The sequence below is a fragment of the Chelonia mydas genome, chromosome 14 (assembly GCF_015237465.2).
Source record: "Chelonia mydas isolate rCheMyd1 chromosome 14, rCheMyd1.pri.v2, whole genome shotgun sequence".
Classification (NCBI taxonomy): Eukaryota; Metazoa; Chordata; order Testudines; family Cheloniidae; genus Chelonia; species Chelonia mydas.
The window spans coordinates 1,913,078-1,931,421 of NC_051254.2; the positions used below are offsets into that span (position 1 = coordinate 1,913,078).

The window sequence follows — 18,344 nt, forward strand, 5'->3', positions numbered from 1 at the left end:
TCTGCCAAAAAATTCTACCAAACAAACAACCCCCCCTCCCCCCTTCACCTGTCTATCTAACATAAGTCAGTTTCTCTGAAGGAAATTAGAAGAGTAACACTACATCCTGTCCAGTATCCCCTTTGAGGTTCAGTATGGTGTGTCAGTGACCACCTCTCTCAATTAAACACCTCAGTAATAGATATGAAGGTTTGAAGCACTTCATATAGCAAGACATGGGTATAAATAAGGGATTCACATACTAAGCAAATCATTTCTTTCCTAGCCACTCGGCATAAAGTAAGTGGAGTGCATATCTTCTAAACCAGGCACTGCACATCACACCTTTCACTGCACAGGAAGCTGCAGGAGTTACTTTAATAGTTTGACTGTGTTTAATGTAAGAAGTATCTGGCTATGTGGTTTCCGGGAAATGGTGCCTCAAACAACCACAGCGACTCTGTCAAAAAGACAACAACATTTTGGGTGCTTCTGTCTCTTCTCTCTAATGGCGCAGTAGTGAGGGCACTGCACTAAGAACACAGAGGGCTCAAGGCTCTGAAAGAGCCTTAAATAAGATGCAATTTAGTTTTTAAAAGTCAATAATTGCTTCAGCTAGTTGTACAACTGAACCACCAATAATTTTAAAATTAAACAGGATATCTAAAGATTCCTAGAGAATCTTGATGGAGTGGCTCTTGGAGTGTACCCCTTTCAAAAGTCTGATTTGTATTGTGTATTCCAAGTTTCACCTCACTTAAAAACTACTTGCTTACAAAAATCAGACATAAAAATACAAAAAGTGTCACAGCCAGCTATTACTGAAAAATCACCTTTTCCTTTTTACCATTTAATTACAATAGTTCTATTCCCATTGATTTATTTTTAGGGCTGTCAATTAATCACAGTTAACTCACGCGATTAGCTCAAAAAAATTAATTGTGATTAGTTGCACCGTTAAATTTCAATTGGTATTCTATTGTTTATTAAATATTTTTGGATATTTTTCTACATTTTCAAATATATTGATTTGTATTACAACACAGAATACAAAGTGTACAGTGCTCACTTTTTATATTTTTTATTACAAATATTGGCACTGTAAATATGATAAAAGAAATGGTATTTTTCAGTTCACCTCATACGGGTACTGTAGTGCAATTTCTTTATCGTGAAAGTGCAATTTACAAATGTAGATATCTTTGTTCCATAACTGCACTCAAAAACAAAACAATGTAAACCTTTAGAGCCTACAAGTCCACTCAGTCCTTCTTCTTGTTCAGTCAATCACTAAGAAACAAATTTGTTTACATTTGCGAAAGAAAATGCTGTCTGCTTCTTATTTACATCACCTGAAAGTGAGAACAGGCATCCGCATGGCACTTCTGTAGCCAGCGTTGCAAGGTATTTACATGCCAGATATGCTAAACGTTCGTATGCCCCTTCATGCTTCAGCCACCATTCCAGAGGACATGCTGATGATGCTCGTTAAAATAATGCATTAATTAAATTTATGACTGAACTCCTTGGGGGAGAATTGTCTCTTCTGTTCTGTTTTACCCACATTCTGCAATATATTTCATGTTGTAGCAGTCTCGGCTGATGACCCAGCACATGGTAATTTTAAGAATACTTTCACAGCAGATTTGACAAAATGCAAAAAAGGTACCAATGTAAGATTTCTAAAAATAGCTACAGCACTGGACCCAAGGTTTAAGAATATGAAGTGCCGTCCAAAATCTGAGAGGGACGAGGTGTGGAGCATGCTTTCAGAAGTCTTAAAAGAGCAACACTCAGATGTGGAAACTACAGAACCCAAACCACCAGAAAAGACAATCAACCTTCTGCTGGTGGCATCTGACTCAGATGATGAAAATGAACATGTGTCGGTCCGCTCTGATTTGGATCGTTATCAAGCAGAATCAGTCATCAGGGTGGTTGAAGCATGAAGGGATGTACGAATTTTTAGCGCATCTGGCACGTAAATCTCTTGCGACGCCGGCTACAACAGTGCCATGCGAACGCCTGTTCTCACTTTCAGGTGACATTGTAAACAAGAAGCGGGGCAGCATCATCTCCTGCAAATTGTAACCAAACTTGTTTGTCTGAGCTTGATTGGCTGAAGTAGGACTGAGTGGACTTGTAGGCTCTAAAGTTTTACATTGTTTTATTTTTGAATGGAGTTATTTTTTTGGACATAATTCTACATTTGTAAGTTCAACTTTCAGATAAAGAGATTGCACTACAGTACTTGTATTAGGTGAATTGAAAAATACTGTCTCTTGTTTTTTACAGTGAAAATATTTGTAATAAAATATATAAAGTGAGCACTGTACTCTTTGTATTCTGTGTTGTAGTTGAAAACCATATATTTGAAAATGTAGAAAACATCCACAAATATTTAAATAAATGGTATTCTGTTATTGTTTAATTGCATGATTAATTGCGATTATTTTTTTAATCTTGCAATTGTGATTAATTTTTTTAATTGCTTGACAGACCTATTTATTTTATACTTACATTTCAGTGTGTAGTATATAGAGCAGTATAAACAAGTCGTTCTCTGTATGAACTTTTAGTTCGTACTGACTTCGGTAGTGCTTTTTATATAGCCTGTTGTAAAACTAGGCAAATATCTAGATGAATTGATGTACCCCCTGGAAGACCCCTGTGTATTCCCAAGGGCATGCGTACCCCTGATTGAGATCCACTGGTTTAGGACACAGAGTTTGAACAAGAGGCTACAGCCTTAGTAATTTCAAAAAGTGCATCCTATTTGTCAGGAATCTGGTTGTTTGCATTAAACCGCAGTTCTCAAACTTCATTGCAATGCGACCCCCTGATGACAACAAAAATTACTTCATGACCCCAGGAGGAGGGACCAAAGCCAGAGCCCTGCTGCCCTGGGTGGGGGTAGGGGATAATCAAAGCACGAGGTCCACCACCTGGGCAGGAGGGCCAAAATCCAAGGGCTTCAGCCCCAGGCAGGGGGCCTGTAACCTGAGCCCCGCCACCCAGGGCTAAAGCCCTCAGGCTGCAGCTTCAGCCACAGTGGTGGGGCTTGGGCTTCAGTCTAAACCAGCCCTGGCAACCCCATTAAAACCATTAAAACCATTAAAACATTAAAACCATTAAAACCATTAAAACAGAGTCATGACCCACTCTGGGTCCCAACCCACAGTTTGAGAACCGCTGCATTAAACCAAAAGGTAAATGAATATGCTTGTATTTTCTGCACAAGCTTTGCTAACAGAAAACGCCAGCCTCCAGCCCCCAAGAGCCTCCAGCCTCAGTCATGCATTTGTAAAAAGAAAAGGAGTACTTGTGGCACCTTAGAGACTAACCAGTTTATTTGAGCATGAGCTTTCGTGAGCTACAGCTCACTTCATCGGATGCAGCATTTCCTCTTGCCCAGGTCACATTCTGCAGCCCTTGAGGTGTGCTTCTACTTGCATACCCATTTTTGTTTGTGAAGGAGTGATTTTTGCAGACAAGCATCAGCTCTCTTTATAAGTGAAATAGATTATTTTCTAACTGCCAGCGCTGCCAACAGCCTGGGGCTCAGATACCAAACCACCCGGAATGAAAGTTTTGCAGGCCAAATTGGTTCCCACATTACATCTGTGCAACCCCAGTAGCTTCAGATTCTACCCTCCCGACACCTGTGCAACCCCCATTGCCTTTCATGGCTGAGCAGCTGAAACCAGTTGCAATTTAAACAATTCTCTTGCCTTGTAAGATTGACTAGAGCCCTGTTTGATCTGAGGAGTCAGCACAGATAGCAGGACTGAAAATCATCTTTGATGCTGAATAAATGCAGGCAGCCGGACGTTTGAGGAAGACGTGGTGCTTTCCCCCCTCCACCTTTACACGACGACTTCGCAAAGTCAGATCCCACTAAGCATGTGAACGGCCACTAAGCCAATGGGAATGTTCCATGTCTAGAGAAACAACAGGCTAAGGTCATGTGTCCTCCTGTATCTCACTCAGGAGTAGAGGCCTAGCGATACTTGGAAACGTACAGAAATAGCCATCCTGGAATCAATATTTCAGCATAAAAGCCTGCACAGATGCTTTTACTCCAGAAGAAGAGTTCCTTTCAAAGAGGGTTAAGCTAAAATCTGAAGAAGGTTCTCCATTCCATAAGAACACCCACCCGGGGGTTCTACTGAAAGAACCATTCTGCTGTAACTATTCTAGAATAACTGTTGTGCTAATTTCTAGTTAAATAGCATCTCAGAGGGAAATTCCAGCATTGTTCAGAAGGCTATTAATGGCTGGGATTTTAAAAAAACAGTTTGCCAGTCAATATTTGCTCTTATTTCCTAGTGTCTATAAACTGTGGATGTCTCAGAGGGTGGGTAACTGAAAATAAAGAACCTTTCTCCTCTAGGATAACAGGCCCAAGTCAGTCCAGATCAGTAGTGGCAAGAAGCAGTGACACTCCATCAGCTGGTCTTGATACAGAAAACTGAAGTGTTTCAATCTCAGTACCCTTCCTGCTAATCTCAGCAGAGAAATCACCATGCTGATTTAATCACCCTTGCTGTCCTTCCAGGTAAAAACTAAAGAACATTGACCAAGTGTAGTTTATAGAAGCTTTGCGTTAGCTCTCATGTAACTTAGGTGCATTTTATGCAATCAACCAAAAAGTCTGCCATTTCCAGGCTCTAGGCACATGTACATATACATCAAAGTAAAATAACAATTTCACCTACAAAATCTCCTCCAAAACAGCTGAAGCAATGAAAGCCTAAGTGGATAGAGAGGATATCAACAGGATGCTTTTCACAAGCACAAAATTCAAAGGAAAAATTGATAGATTATTTCTAATACTTTGTTTTACCAGCTCCATGGACTGGTGATGTACTGTATCCATGATGCAAACAGAAAAGCAGTTACTACATCAAGTGTCAAAATATTTTCAAAATCATCGTGCTGCAAGCTGTTTAAAAGTGTTACCACTTTGCAATACTCAGTGGAATCCAGTGATTGTAAAGTGAGTTCAAAACCTCCGCACACTTAATCTTTTTGGATCCACACTTTTGGGGCAATCCTGCATAATGAGGTGACAGAACTTAGGTTACAGCATCCAATTGTGATCTGCCTTTATGACAATTGCAAGAGGTTGGCTGAGCCACCTTATAGGGTCCTGATTTTTAGAAGCTGCGGAGTACCTGCCCTCTCAAAAATCAGGCCCCTGCAAGATGTCTTGGTTTGGGCACCCACCATCACTATTTGCTTTGAAAATGGAGGCCCATAGTTTTCAACAGCAAGGTGGCCTTCTGCATGTGTAGGACTTACATGAAGCACAGGCAGAAGGTTGGCCTGGAGGGAAGACAATTTCCATTGCCTTAGTGCTGTTTTGTTTTCTCAGAAGATCAAGAAAACAAAAGTAGGAGCTTATTGTACATCTTAGGCAACAAGTACCCTCAAGTCCGCCTTCTTAATAGCAGAAATTCTACATGGCTTCAATCTTGCCTAGATATGTAAGAAAACTACCTCAGTTCTTGCTCTATATTGACAATACCTGTTTGGGGAAACCCAGTCATGTAATTTCACACACACAGAGGTCTTTTCAGTACTCTGTGTATAAGCAGTAACAAATGCACTCCAACTTCCAGTAGTTTTTGTAAAGGTTTATAGTCCTTTGCAATGATTGCATGATACATTTTCTTCGTCCACAATACAGTCCTTAAACCAGGAAGTGCCACTGGCAGCTTAGGCCCCACCTTCTAACAGCTGGTCTTTGCAATCAGATCTATGCTAGCTGCAGAACATCAAATGCACTTTCAACATCTCCATTTAATATTTACATTCAAGCAATTAATAATAGGAAGCTTATAGTTTAGACATTTCTAGTAGCAGCAGTTTCTATAATAGCTTGTTTAGCTTTAGATAATGAACTTATTTTTGACATAGAAACAACACATGTACAGTATCAAAAAATATATACCAGGGAATGGTCCTGCAGCTCATGAAGACAGGTCAAAGGAATGAGACTAACAAATGCTGAATGGTTAAAAAGAACACAAAATATTTGTTTGATATAGTTTATAAGGGGATCTAGGGACTCCATAAATCTAGGATTTATATTTCATTATATAAATACCTACAAATAAATATATTCGCATGGCCAGAGAGGGACCAGCTTTCAGCTCAAACAATACATTTCAATAACACCACGTACAAACGGGAGCAAGAATCACTCGACAAGTTAGCACTGTTAAAATATAATACTATGTAACTCTGTGAGTAACTGGCCGGCCCCATCCTCGTGTGTCCTGATACCTGCAAGTCCCTGGGACTGCAGGGATGGAGCAGCAGTAGAGGATACCCCCAGCATAGCAGGGGCAGAGTCACTGTGTCCCGCCCTCCCCTCCTCTTGGGCAGGGAGGCATCTGGTGGGGTTCTCCCTGCATGAGTGCTGCAGTCACCATGGTGGGGAGGGGAGGGAGGTGGGTGTCAGGGCAGTGACAATACCTTAGAGGGGGTCGAGGGGCAGGCAGCTCCAGGACAGTGTCAGGGTCCCTCCCCAGGGGGAGCAGCCTCTGCCCTTTCACACTGTCACATACTCCTTGAAGGTGACGGTCAGGCAGTTCGCGGTCACATCCGTGATAATTATATTCCCAAAGAAGGGCTTGAACTCCTGCAGGGGCTCTGCCTCTCCCTCCCCGTCCGCCTCCTGCTGCTGCTGAGGCTCAACGGCCGGCTTCTCCGTCGGCACCAGCGGCGCCTCTGGCTTCACCTGCGCCACAGCCAGCTCACACTCGCCCCGGGGCTTGACGCAGCGCAAGTCTATGGGCTCGTCCAGGTCCGAATCCAGCAGGATGACCTCTGGCTGGGGGGTGGCTGGGAGAGGGGGCTCGGGCCTCTCTGGCGCTTGGGGGCTCAGGCAGGTGGGGGCGCTGATGCTCCGTGAGGTGAGGCGCTTCTTGCCTGGCTCCCTCTCCTCATGCGGCTCAGAGAGGCAACGCTTCCTGGAGCCTGGGGTGGAGAGATTCAGTCCCATGGGGGCAGGGCTGTGCTCCCGGCTGGGCTCCAGGGACCAGGGCACAAGGTTGGGCTTGGTGGTGAGCTGCAGGGGCTGCTCGGGGGGAGGAGGTGCCTCCTTGGCAGGGGGAGTCTTTCTGGGGCTCCCTCTGAGCTCTGTGAAGGGGGGGCCGCCCCCAAGTCCAGCTTTGCTCTTGGGGTCACTGCCTGCCACTCTCTCCTCCCCATGCTTTCGCCAGGCCTCCTGCTTCTCCTCCCCACCCTTCCTGGGAGTCCTCTCCTCCGTGGTCCGCTTCCTGGGCGGTTCCCCGGACTTGATCTTCACTGCCTGCATGCCATTCTCCATGTACTTGCTCATGACGATCACAATGCGCCCGTTCTTGTTCTTATTCTTGACAATCTTCATTTTGCCCCCAATGCCATTGCTGGTCACGCCATCACGGGAAGGCGGCCCGGTGCCACTAGACAGGTTCTTCTCAGCTCCATTCTTTCCCTCTGCAGCCAGGTTCTTTACTGGGCTCAGCAGGCTCTTGGCTGGGCTGTGAGCCCATTTGTCTGGGTGGGTGACCAAGGGGCTTTTGCTGTGGTCCAAGCAGGCCTGGCTCTGTGGCTCCTTGCTGCCGGGCTGGTAGTGGGGCTCATACATCTTGGGGTCAGGCTGGTAGTGGTGGTGCTTCTTGCTGTTCAGCTGGTAGTAATACTTCCCTTTGCTTTGTGGCTGGTGCTTCATGCGGCTCTCCTTGCCGTTGGGCTGGTACTGGTGGTGCTTCTTGCTGTTGAGTTCGTACTGATGCTGCTGGCTCTTGCCAGAGGAGCTCAGCTCCAGCTTCGGCCTGTTGTCCGCAGCAGGGTCCTGTAGTCCAGTGAGGACATTGGAGCGCCGTGCGAACGAAGGGAGCTGCAACACAAAGTCAGCGAGTTTAGCAAGAGCCCACCAAGGGACTACTTCACACAAGAGACCAGCACTTCTGCAGGAGTCCACTCCACCAGCTTATGCACACACAGTGAAACGGAGCAGCCAGAGCAGCCGCAGGACGGGACGCTACAGACCTTAACATGAAAAGCTGTGGCCTGTTCCTGACCTAAAGGCTCCACGTTGTTTGAGATTAATTGGAGGTAGTAAAAAGTACCCTTCAATCAACTGTCCCTATTAGGCAAGGGTAAATCGCAGGTGAAATACACCCAAAGCAGAGTACAGATTGCTGAGGAGAGTGGCAGCTAAAAATGCAAACAGCGTCATCACAGCTTAACAAAGCACTGTGTCCAGCCTCCTTCTTCTTGCCAAAGCAAGTCTGCCGCTAGGCTTGGTGTGTACCAGCACCACAGGTCACTGCCACCTTCCGTCACGACGTTTATAACTAGAGACAGACCCATACAAATACAACGGAGAGATGGGGAAGGAGATCTGCCAGGAAAGAAATACCCAGGAACTCCCAGCAAGGTAGCCACCAGGAAGCCTCTTCCTGCAGCAATGGGCTCCTTCCTTCTCTTCACGCTTTCTGGGGTCTGTCCCAATTTATGCTCATTGTTACACTGAGATGTTGTGCGTGTTTGATTGAATGATGAAGTCAGAGTTTGGCATGGGGGGGGCGGGGTTGGTTGTGGAGAGGAGTGGGAGCGGCTTCATCTGGCATTTAAAATTAACAAGGGATTTGTATGTACACAATGATCCTGAGCATGATGAAACCAGATGAAATGCTCCTCCCTGGAGAAGGGAGGAAACAAGGGAGTTTATATTAAAAACAAAACTAAGTGGCTTTAATCAGTCTATTTGGAAAGATTGCCATTTAGAGATTGCATTTACTTTCTGGAGTGTGAATATTCTCAAGCCTGTGCTAAAAATGGGGTTCCTTAGGCAAAGAACATTGTGGCTTATTGAATTCACCTGAACGACCAGCGGCTTCGGTTTTGGTCCTCGCTTGCGGTATCCCATCAGCTGCTCCTGCCTCTCCCTGCAGGAACATAAAAATCAATAGCGATGCAATTACTTTCCTACAGCACGCTGCAGAATTGGGGGGGGGGGGAGCCGCGTTAATTCTCCGCACACATCACTCCGAGACACATTACAGGGAAGAACATGGGCCAACAGTGTGTACAGCTGGACAAGCACAGAAGTGAGCTGCTGAGGTTCCTAGAGAGCCAGCAGGACTGGTTCGTCCCGGGAATAGCCGGCAAGACCAGCTATTTATGCGGAGTCTCCCTCACGCGCACACTAAAGACCTCCCAGAAACAACCAAACAAGACACAGCAAATTCCTCCCTGTGGCCCCACACCCTGCAGGGCTCGCTGAGGTTCACCAGCGAAGCGCAGATCTCACAGAAAGCAAGCGGGATTTCCAGAGCACGCTGGAGCCCGAGCTGCCTTCACGCTGTGACAAGGGCATCTCGGGCACTGGCTGGCACCGAAGCGGAGCGCTGGGCAGAGAAGGGAGCGGGAGCCCCCGTTGTTCCGCTGGCCGGCGCAGAAGGCCCGGCGAGGTGTGCGCGGCATGCGCCGCGCGGAATCAGCACCGCGGCGATGCTAATGATCTCATTAGGATTCACAGGACGAGCCCCGCCAGCCGTCACTCAGAATCGCTGCCTTGAAGGCCGATGTCTCCGCGGGGGGAAGGGCCGCTGGTGCTGAACCACCCAACTGTAGGGGGGAGGCCAGGGCAAGCCGCTGGCCGGGGCCGTCACCCCTCGAGCGCCGGGTACCCGGCTCCTGAGCAGGGCAAGCATCGCTGGCTGCCTGCCCGGGCGGGGCCTCCAAGTGACCGGCCCCACCCCGACCCGTGCGCCGTAGGGGGAGGGGCGGGCCGAGTATTTGGACCCCCAGTGGGAGCGGGCCCGGGGCACTGCCCCGCTAGCCAGCAGCCGGGGAAGGGCCGGGACCCAAGGCCGAGACCCAAGGCCGAGAGAGGCTCGCCCGCGGCCGCAGTCAGCGCATCTGCTCCGCGCCAGTGCGCGCGGCGGTCCCCGGCCGCAGGGTCGTGAACTCCTTCGGCAGCGCCTGGCACTCGGCCGGGCAGGACGCGCCCAGGCGGGGTCGCTCCGGAGCCAGGGAGAGCAGCGCCCCCGCGCTAGCCGCCTGCCTGCCACGGGCTCGAGTTTACAGTTTGCGCCAAAACACCGCAGGAAATAATGCGCCAAACGCGAGCGAGGAGCAGCGGCGCCGCCTCCGTCCCCCCAGGCAGGCGAGCGAGCGGGGGAGCTGCGGGGACAGGCTGGGGGCCGTTAGCCGAGGGAAATGCTCCCTGCACCCCGGGCAGGCGGGACTGCACCTCGCGAGCTTCTCCCTCGGAAGGTGCAATCTCCATCCAGGAGAGGGGCGGTTCTTCCCCGCCCCGCAGCGCCGCTACTGCACCCGTGACACCCCCTGTCACAGCAGCCGACATGCCCGGAGCCCGCCCGCGAACCTGCCGAGCTGCAAGCCCCTGCCTCGGCCCCGAAGGGGTTAAGTGAAGTTCCGTGACGCATTCACAATTGCACAATGCCAGCTCGCTCCGAGCTGCGCTCCTGCAAGGCTCGGCTCTGCAAGGGGGCCGGGGCCGAGCGCTCGGCTGCTCCGGGGCCGCCAGTGCCCAGCTCGGCAGCGGAGCGCGGCGCAGGGCATTCCGGCTGCAAGGCCCGGCCCCCGCGCCGCCCTAGGTCCCCCTGAACCCAGGCAGGCAGGAAAGTGGCCCCACGGCCACCCGGCGCGGGGGTGCGCCGCCCCACGCCCCTTCCCTTCTCCCAGAGCTCCGAGCCCCAGCGGCGCCGCCTGGGTTCTGCGCCTCCCCTCCCCCGCTGCCAGGCCGGGTCCGCGCAGGAGCGCAGCGCTCACCTGTTTTGGAACGCGATCAGCAGCCTGGGGTCCAGGATGTTTTCCTCCGGTTCCCACGTGTTATATCTTGCAAGGGGGAGAAGAAGAGCCATTGAGCAACAGACCGGTGCGCCCCCCGAGAAGGGAGACGGGGGGGGTCTCCCCTTGCCGGTGAGCTGCCAGGGGCCATCTTACAGGTTAGGCACATTGAATCCACGCGCACCTGGCCCCACTGCGGAGTGCGCATTTCGAACTCCAGCTGCCCGGAGAGGGGGATGGGCGGGGGGGGGGGTGTTTATTTAGCGCAGTTGTTATTCCAGAAGAATTCTAAGCATGTCACGATGCGATTTCCCAAAGCCCCTGTCCTAGCCCCACTAACACCCGTGGTGTTGACCAGGGTCTAAGCAGCAGAGTCCAAACCCCAGAGCAGCCCCTCCCTGCAAGACACTGTCATGCAAACCCCAAATACTCCGCCACCCGCAAACATCTCCTTCCCTTCGGTGCTCAGAGGCAGGGTTTGCCTTCCCCGCGCCCCGTGGCAGCGCCCTGGTGGCAGCCCCCTGCCTCCTCCTCGGCCAGGATCGGGGGCTCAGGACCGGCGGGGCGTTTTATTTCGTGTTTTAAATTATTTTCCCCCTGCTCAGTTCTGCAATATGGAGCCTGGCTCCCGAGGAGGGAAAGGGGGAAGGAGCCATTTTCTGCTGCACATCAGTCACCGTCTGCCTCTCTCTCCCTCCCCTTGCTTCTGCCGGGCTCCCCGGTCCCCTCTGGCCTCTCCCCAGCCTCTTTTGGAGCATGCATTAACGGTGCCATTTCCCGGAGCAGAAAGCATCGGGTGCGGGCGGGGGGGCTCGCTGCAGCTCAGGCTGGGCCGGGGATCCTGCTCCTGCAGCCCCCATCCCTGGTCCAGCTGCAGCCCAGCTCCCCGCCTGGGTACTTACTTGGGGGACCAGCCTCTCCATTTCACCAGGTACTCGACTCTGCCCTGGGGGGGAGGGAAAAGGGAAGGCGTCAGCGGCAGCCCCGCGGAGCCCCGACCGCCCTCCCGCACCCCCGCTCGGAGCCTCCCTCCCGGCCTCACCTTTCGGATCCGCTTCTTCTCGATGCTCTCCACGGCGAAGACGTGCTCCCCCACGGCGGGCAGCTCCATGCTGGGGAGGCTCCGAGCGCCCGGGCTCGCCGCACTCCGCCTCCTGCGCCCGCAGACACTGAGCTCCAGCCGCCCCGGCACCGCAACTCATGCAAATCCCGGCCGGAGACGTCAGGCGGGCGGGGCCTCCCCGGGCCCGGCTGTCCGTCAAGGGGAGACGGGGCGCGCGGATTGGTGCAGATCTGCCGGGGAGGGCGAGCGGGAGGAGACCGAGAAAGGGGCGGGGTCAGCGGGCAGAGAGGGGCGGGGGAGCGGGCGCGGGGCGGGGGGGAGCTGGGGGCTGTTGGGCCGCGGGCGGGGGGAGCGCAGCGCAGCCCCAGTTGCGGAGCCCCGGCCGGGAGCGCGGAGCTGCCCCGTGTCCAGCGCTTCCAGCAGCGGGCAGCAGAGCGCCCGGGGCAGGTGTCTGCCCCCCACCCCCTTCCGCGGCCAGTGAGGGCAGAAAGGGGGCAAACGAGCGAGAAGGGGGCAAAGGTGAGGCGAGAAGCAGGTCGGCCTGGAGCCCCCCGGGCAGCAGCGGCGGGGGTTACACGATCTGGGTAACACGCGGGATGCAGGAATCATCCCAGCCCCCGGTTCTCCTGCGTCCGATCCCGCATTCCCGGGTCCTCCGAAATAGCGGCTCGGGGACACCGCGGCTGGCTGGGATTCCCGAGCCCTTACGCTTTGAGATCTGCAGGGCGGCGGGGCGATTCCTTCTGGGCCCCGAGGCGCCGCCGGAGGAGAGGTCGGGAGGGAGGCGGCGGGATGGGAGAGGAGGGGAGCCCAGGGAGGGCGCAGGGCTGGAGAAGTGAAGGAGCCGAGAAGATGGAGGGAAGGAACGGGGCGCTATAGAGAAAGGCGGGCCGCGGGGGGGGGACAAGAGGTGCTGGGACAAGAGAAGGAAGGGCCAGGGCAGGAGGCTAACCCAGGTTGGCTGGGAGGGGAGGGAGGGAGGAGGGCCCCACGTGGTTCCGGGAACCTGAGCGGGGCCGGGGGGAATGGAGGGGCTGAGAGAGAAAACAGGGCTCCGGGAAATGGAGCCAAGGGAGGCAGCAGGGGAGAAAGGAGGGAGGCCAGGATGGAGGCAGAGCGCAGAGGAGGGCGGCGAGCTGTGGAAGTCGAAGGCCAAGGAGCCCCGGCCTCTCTCCTGCAGCGTGCCCGGGATCCCAGGGAGGAAGGGCTTGCCCAGCCTGCGGGGCCCTCCCGGACAAAAGGGGGGGTTGCTCTTTGGGGGGTTTAGTGGTGACCCCGAAGGGAAGCGATGGACACAGCCCAGCCCGCGGCTGGGGAGCTCCCGTTGCTGCCCTAACCCACCGCATCCCTATCGAACAAATCGTCAGCAAAGCCCCAGGCAGCGTCCCCCGAGCCGGGCTGGCAGAGCCGCGCTCAGCATTAGCCGGGGGGCACCATTTGCAACCCGCGAAGCTCCTGGCAAGTGCAGGGGGATTGCAACGCCCGCCGCGTGTCCATCCGTCAGCGCCTCGCTGCCCTCATGCCCCGGGGTGCAACTCCCGGTCAGCCCGGGACTGGGGAGGAGGGAGCGAGCGGAGCTGGGGGGAATTCCTCAAGCCCCAGGGGCCTGGAGACAACGGAGCGCTGCAGAGGCTGGGAGCGACACGCGCCCCGTTTACACTGGATCCAGGAAACGCTCCAGAGGGGCGAAACGATTTCCCTGGACAATAATTAAATGTGCATTTGCAAAGTCGGAGGCAGGGTCTGACTATCTTCCTGCCCGCGCCCCGGGGCTCAGTGCAGAGCCAGAGTCACAACTTACTTTGTGCCCTAAGGGAAGCCAACGTGCCGGGGCTGGGGCAGTGCCTAGCGACCCCCTTCTAGCTCTGCCCTGGGAACTGGGGTGCGGACGGAGCACGGGAAGCTGACTCGGAAATCCCGGGGAAAGGGGCTGTATCGCTCACCGGGCGGAGGTAAGGCGCGTCCTGCGCTCTCCAGGCACCGCAGAGGAACCGCCCGTTTTGAGCTGCTCGCAGAGCGGTGGCAGGACTTGAACAAAGTTGCATCATTTTGTTTATTTCCCACCCACAAGCGAAGGCTCGTGCGGGGCCACCGGGGGCCGGATCCCGAGAAACCAGCCGCGCAGCGCAGCCCCGTGAGAGTGGGACCTGGGCGAGCGCTCCCCGCTCCGTGTCACCCACCTGCGCGGCTGCTCGAGAGGCGGTCGGGCTGGGAGCAGTAGCAGAGCCCCGGGCGCCTGGGTGGGACTCGGAGGTGAAGGAGACCTGGCCAGAGTCCCGCGTGAAACCTGCGCCTTTGGGGAGCGTTGGCACGGGGGGAGGCGCGCCGGGCCAGTGGAAGTCGCCAGGTCACCCAGCGATGGGCAACGACGTGATTCCCCGGCTGCAAAGCAAGGCGGGGCAGTTTGGGAACTGGGGGGCGGCGGAGGATTTCCAGAGCGCCTCTGTGAAATCCCTGCTCGCTGGAGCTTAAGGAATCCGGGCCCTTAGGAAACACGTCTCCGAACTCGAGTGCCGGGGGTCCCGCGTGGGCAGCTCCCCCGGGAGCCGGATTTCGCTCGGGTCCCAGGAGACCCCTGCCCTGCAGCCCCTTCCCTCGGACTGAAATAACGCACGCGGGCTGTGTGTAACGCCAGGCGCAGGCTAGTGCCGCTGGGGCTGCCCAGTGGGGCCGGAGCCGCGGCTTTCATCTCCCTTCGCTGCCCTTCTTCACGCGGAACCCCGCGAGCAGCAGCGGCCAGAGAGGGGAGCCGGGGGCCTTCTCTGGAGCAAACGGAGGCAGAAAAGAGCGGGTTATAATAACGCGAGGAAACAATCCCACGAGATTTCACCGCAGGGGGAGACTCTGGGTTCTTGTTTTTATTGAAAGACAATTGTCTCCCCCCCCCCGCCCCGCAGCAGTCGCGGGTGCGTGGCCGGACAGACTGACTTGTGAGCCGGAGAGCCAGGAGGAGGAAGAGTGACAAGCGGTGCCATGCCCTGGACCGGCGGCAGGATGGGGCTGGCGAGGAGCTCGCCCAGTCTCAGCACAGATTGCTTTTCGGGGAGTCCCGTGGGTTTTCCGGCCAGGGGGCGATTTCCCCGCTAGTTTCAGGATGAGTTGCAGGCTCTGAGGTCTCTGCGAATCCAAACCACGCCTCCAAAAGTCCGGGGGAAGCCGGCGTCAGTCTTTCTCTGACACCAGTGGGAGCTGGGCTCGTGGGCATCCTCCCCTGCCCACCCCACGCACGGAGTCGCGCCTTGGGGATGCAATTCAGGAAGTAGCGGGGGGCGCGCCAGGGAAGGCTCAGAAGAAAGCAGAAACCAAGGCACTGGGCGGGCAGGTGAATCCTGCCGAGCAAAGCAAAGCGAGCGCGAGGCAGCCGGGAAAATTACCGCTGTCAACAGAGTCTTGGTCGCTCTGCGCCGCTTCTGACGTGCCTCGAGGCATTTCTGGGCCTGCCCCTGCCCCAGCTGCAGGTAACGGGCACGGGCTCGGCTTTGTTCCGTGCAGGGAGCCTGCGCCGCCGGCCTGCGCTGGGGGCGGCGATCCCCGCCACCGGCAGCGCCGGGCAGTCGGTTACCGAGGGGGCCCGGCTGCGCGGCTCCCTCCAGCCGCGAGTCGGAGGAGACATTTCCCCGCAAGCGCCGTGCAGCGGCGGTCGGGCGGCGCAGAGCAGGATTTACGCCCACCCGGTAATTAAACTGCTTTACGCACGCGGGTTTTCTCGGCGCGTGGAGGCGCTTTGGGACCCGCGGAGATGCCGCAACCGGGAATGAAAAGTAAACGGTTCAGCAGGAGGCTGACTCCCCTCCCCAGGGCCGGCCTCCTGCCCCCCCGATGGCGCCCCACGAGGTGCTGAAGCTGGAGCTCGGGGTTGGCTGGTGACTGAGCAGGAAGGTCCCGGAGCTGCCCCCGCTGCCCAGGCCGGACACGCTGCGAGCGGCTCCCCGGTGTGCTGGGGGCCGGCTCCGAGGGGCCAGTGACCGCGAGGGGAGCTCCAGGGCAGGCGTCGGGGAGACTCCCTTGGGTTCTTCATTCCCAGGGGCTCTGGGCCCCTCTCAGCCAGGCGGCTCCTCTCTGGAGTGCGAGGGGGGTCCCCATTGCACCTGGGGGCCGAGGGTGAGTGAGAAGCGCGCAAGGCCCGCAGCGGCTCGGAGCAGGGAGGTCCCCCAGAGCAGGGATGGTCACTGGGCCATGGCACGGCGGGCGGCTGGGCCCTTTCCCGCGGGGGAGAGACGGGATTTCCGCACATCACCGCACAGGGACTCCCCGCAGGGTCTGGTGACGCCAGGCAGGCCTGGGTCGGAGAGCAGCGGAGCTCCGAGATACAACGAGACGGGCCATTCGCCCCAGCTCCGCCCGCCCCATTAGCACGTCGGGGCCGCGGCAATGAAGCGGGCTGGAAGCAGCCAAGGAGGAGGTCTCTGCTCCTGTCTCCAGCCTTCCCTTGTTCAGGAGGACCTCCAGCGCGAACCGCGTGTGAGCAGGGTCCAGCGAAGCACCAGGATGGGATGATCTTGACTTGCCCTGGTTCTCTGTGGCAAGGAAATAAAAGCGCCCCGCTTCTCCTAGCCTCTGTCTGCAATTCACAGAGGGGCTTTTAGCTCTACCTCCTTCCGTACAGAGGTGTGTTTGTTTTGCTAGTGAGTGGGGGAGGGAGGCAATCAAATGCCCATTCATTTTCCAACTGAAAATCGATGAGCAACGTCTCCTGCGCTGCGCCTGACACCCATCCATCTTCCCTACAGCTCACGTGTGGGACACGGAGGGAGGCGGAAAGGAAGGACACTTTGGCAGCGAGTAGGAGGTAGCTAGCAAAAGCCTGCCAAAGAGGCCGGGATGGAAATAGTAACGGTTTAGGGCGAGGGCGAGTTTTTCTGCAGAAGGAAAAGGCGCAGAAGCTGCAGCTGCGCACAGAGCTCAAAGGTGGAAGAAGCCGCGCAAAGGGAAAAACGGCGCTGCGGGCCCACCGCAATCTGCGGGAGAAACAGAGGAGTAAAGGGCAGGGGGCGCGCTCTCCCAGGCAGGAGCCCGCACAGCCAGCTAATCAGCTCACCTTCCCTCGGCCAGGCTCCAGCGCCCCAGAGAGCGCCCCATTCAGGTGTGGGTCGCGGAGTGACTGCTTGGGGAAGGGCCCAGCTGCCTGGCAGGGCTGGAGTGAGCGGAGGGGGGTACAGCGAGCAGGCTTTGCTCCTAGGCAGCACAAGGCACTTGTGGTCACCCTTCTCCTCCAGCTGGCCAGAAGACTCCCCAGGGTGGGGCTTCCAGGGGAAACTCACTGTCCCCGCTGGCTGCTATTGAGAACATCCTCCCACCCAGAGCGTGGCCAAACAGGGGCTCAAGAGCGGAGTGCCCTGGCTTGAGAGCAGGTGGCGAGGCCAGAGCAAAGCCATGGGAGAGGCGGACATGCCGAGTGGGCTGAGCTGGCTGCCAGGGAAGGCTGTACCCCCTTCCCTCAACAGAATTCCGCTTCCCCAGCCCAGTCCTGGTCACAAGTGGGAGTATCCCCTCTCCCTACCGCAAAAAGGAAGACTTAGCTAGCAAAGCCCAGGTCTCCCTGAAATCCTGACTGCCTGAATCTACCTGGGGAACAAAGTGACAGTGACCAAAGCAGCTGCCTAGTTGAGATGATCTCTAACTAAAGTTCAAATGCTCTTGTCCTTGAAACCTTGAAGAGACTTTCCAATAGTCACTAAAGACAGGGCCTGAGCTGCCCACTCCCTCTCCTGAACAGCAAACTCCCAGACAGGCCTGATTCACCTCAACTTTAGGGTAAAATGAATCCCTGCCCCGAGGGAGTGTAAAAGCCATAAGATTACTTAAGTTCTGAAAGCCTTGTGCCGGCTCTCTACCTAGACTCACTGACTTCAAATTCCAGACTTACACTGGTGTAAATAAGAGCAGATTGGGGTCCTGCTCCTAAGTGGGTGAGCAGATCACTCCACCCCATAGATTTAAGGGGGAAAACAATGAAACACAAAGTGAAGTTTAGTGAGAAGATTTCATTGAGCATTTAGCAGAAAAGAAAATGACAGTACCAAGAAATGGTTTGTCACTTACAGGAGGACTACTTTTTAGTGAAAGGAAATGTAAGTGTACAAGAAAGGGGAGTGCTGAATGCCACCGTGTATAAATACCTGTGTCTAAAAGCACAACAAGGACAGTGCCCGTGCTATCACAGAACTGAGCCAATAAAAAGCAAACTGATCTTACAATTTTGATTTCCCTGGAGGTCTGAAGGGGCTTAGTGTACAAATTATTATCCATTGGGAATAGCAGCTGAAATAAAGCACATACAAGAAGGATTTTTTTTAACTAAAGAGTAATTTCCCTAAACTATATTTTCATTGACATGTATGCCCCTACAGCTTGTTAACCCACTTTGACATGCCAACCTTCTGCTGTTGCCAAAAAAGATAAGTGGAGCAAAACCAAATGTTTGCAAGAAAACGAAGTGCCCAGGGTGTGGAACACTGTGATGCAACCCCCTCGAATCTGGGTGAAC

General features: G+C 54.8%; 1 protein-coding gene and 1 long non-coding RNA gene across 3 annotated transcripts; one reads left to right on the plus strand and one right to left on the minus strand.

The window, feature by feature from the left end:
- Positions 1-5,603: 5,603 nt before the first annotated feature.
- On the minus strand, positions 5,604-16,122 carry CBX4 (chromobox 4). Of its 2 annotated transcripts, none has more exons than XM_043527737.1 (6): positions 14,038-16,122; positions 11,837-12,087; positions 11,697-11,740; positions 10,777-10,842; positions 8,858-8,924; positions 5,604-7,870 (listed from the first exon to the last, which is right to left on the minus strand). In XM_043527737.1, the coding sequence occupies exons 2-6, from the start codon at positions 11,903-11,905 to the stop codon at positions 6,539-6,541; spliced, it is 1,578 nt and encodes a 525-aa protein (XP_043383672.1). In that variant the 5' UTR covers positions 11,906-12,087; positions 14,038-16,122; the 3' UTR covers positions 5,604-6,538. The 2 variants fall into 2 exon arrangements, with proteins under 2 accessions (XP_043383672.1, XP_037769658.1); XM_037913730.2 differs by having other exon boundaries at positions 13,659-16,122.
- LOC119567529 lies at positions 15,395-16,448 on the plus strand. The gene is made up of 2 exons (XR_005227564.2): positions 15,395-15,531; positions 16,115-16,448. It is a non-coding gene; the product is annotated as an uncharacterized LOC119567529 (long non-coding RNA).
- Positions 16,449-18,344: the final 1,896 nt, after the last annotated feature.

Excerpts from the sequence above, each read along its gene's own strand:
- CBX4 (XM_043527737.1), bottom strand. The coding sequence starts at position 11,905 with ATGGAGCTGCCCGCCGTGGGGGAGCACGTCTTCGCCGTGGAGAGCATC. Across the intron at positions 11,741-11,836 it reads AGAAGAAGCGGATCCGAAAG|GGCAGAGTCGAGTACCTGGT; the intron begins GTGAGGCCGGGA and ends CCTCCCCCCCAG. Across the intron at positions 8,925-10,776 it reads CTGATCGCGTTCCAAAACAG|GGAGAGGCAGGAGCAGCTGA; the intron begins GTGAGCGCTGCG and ends ATGTTCCTGCAG.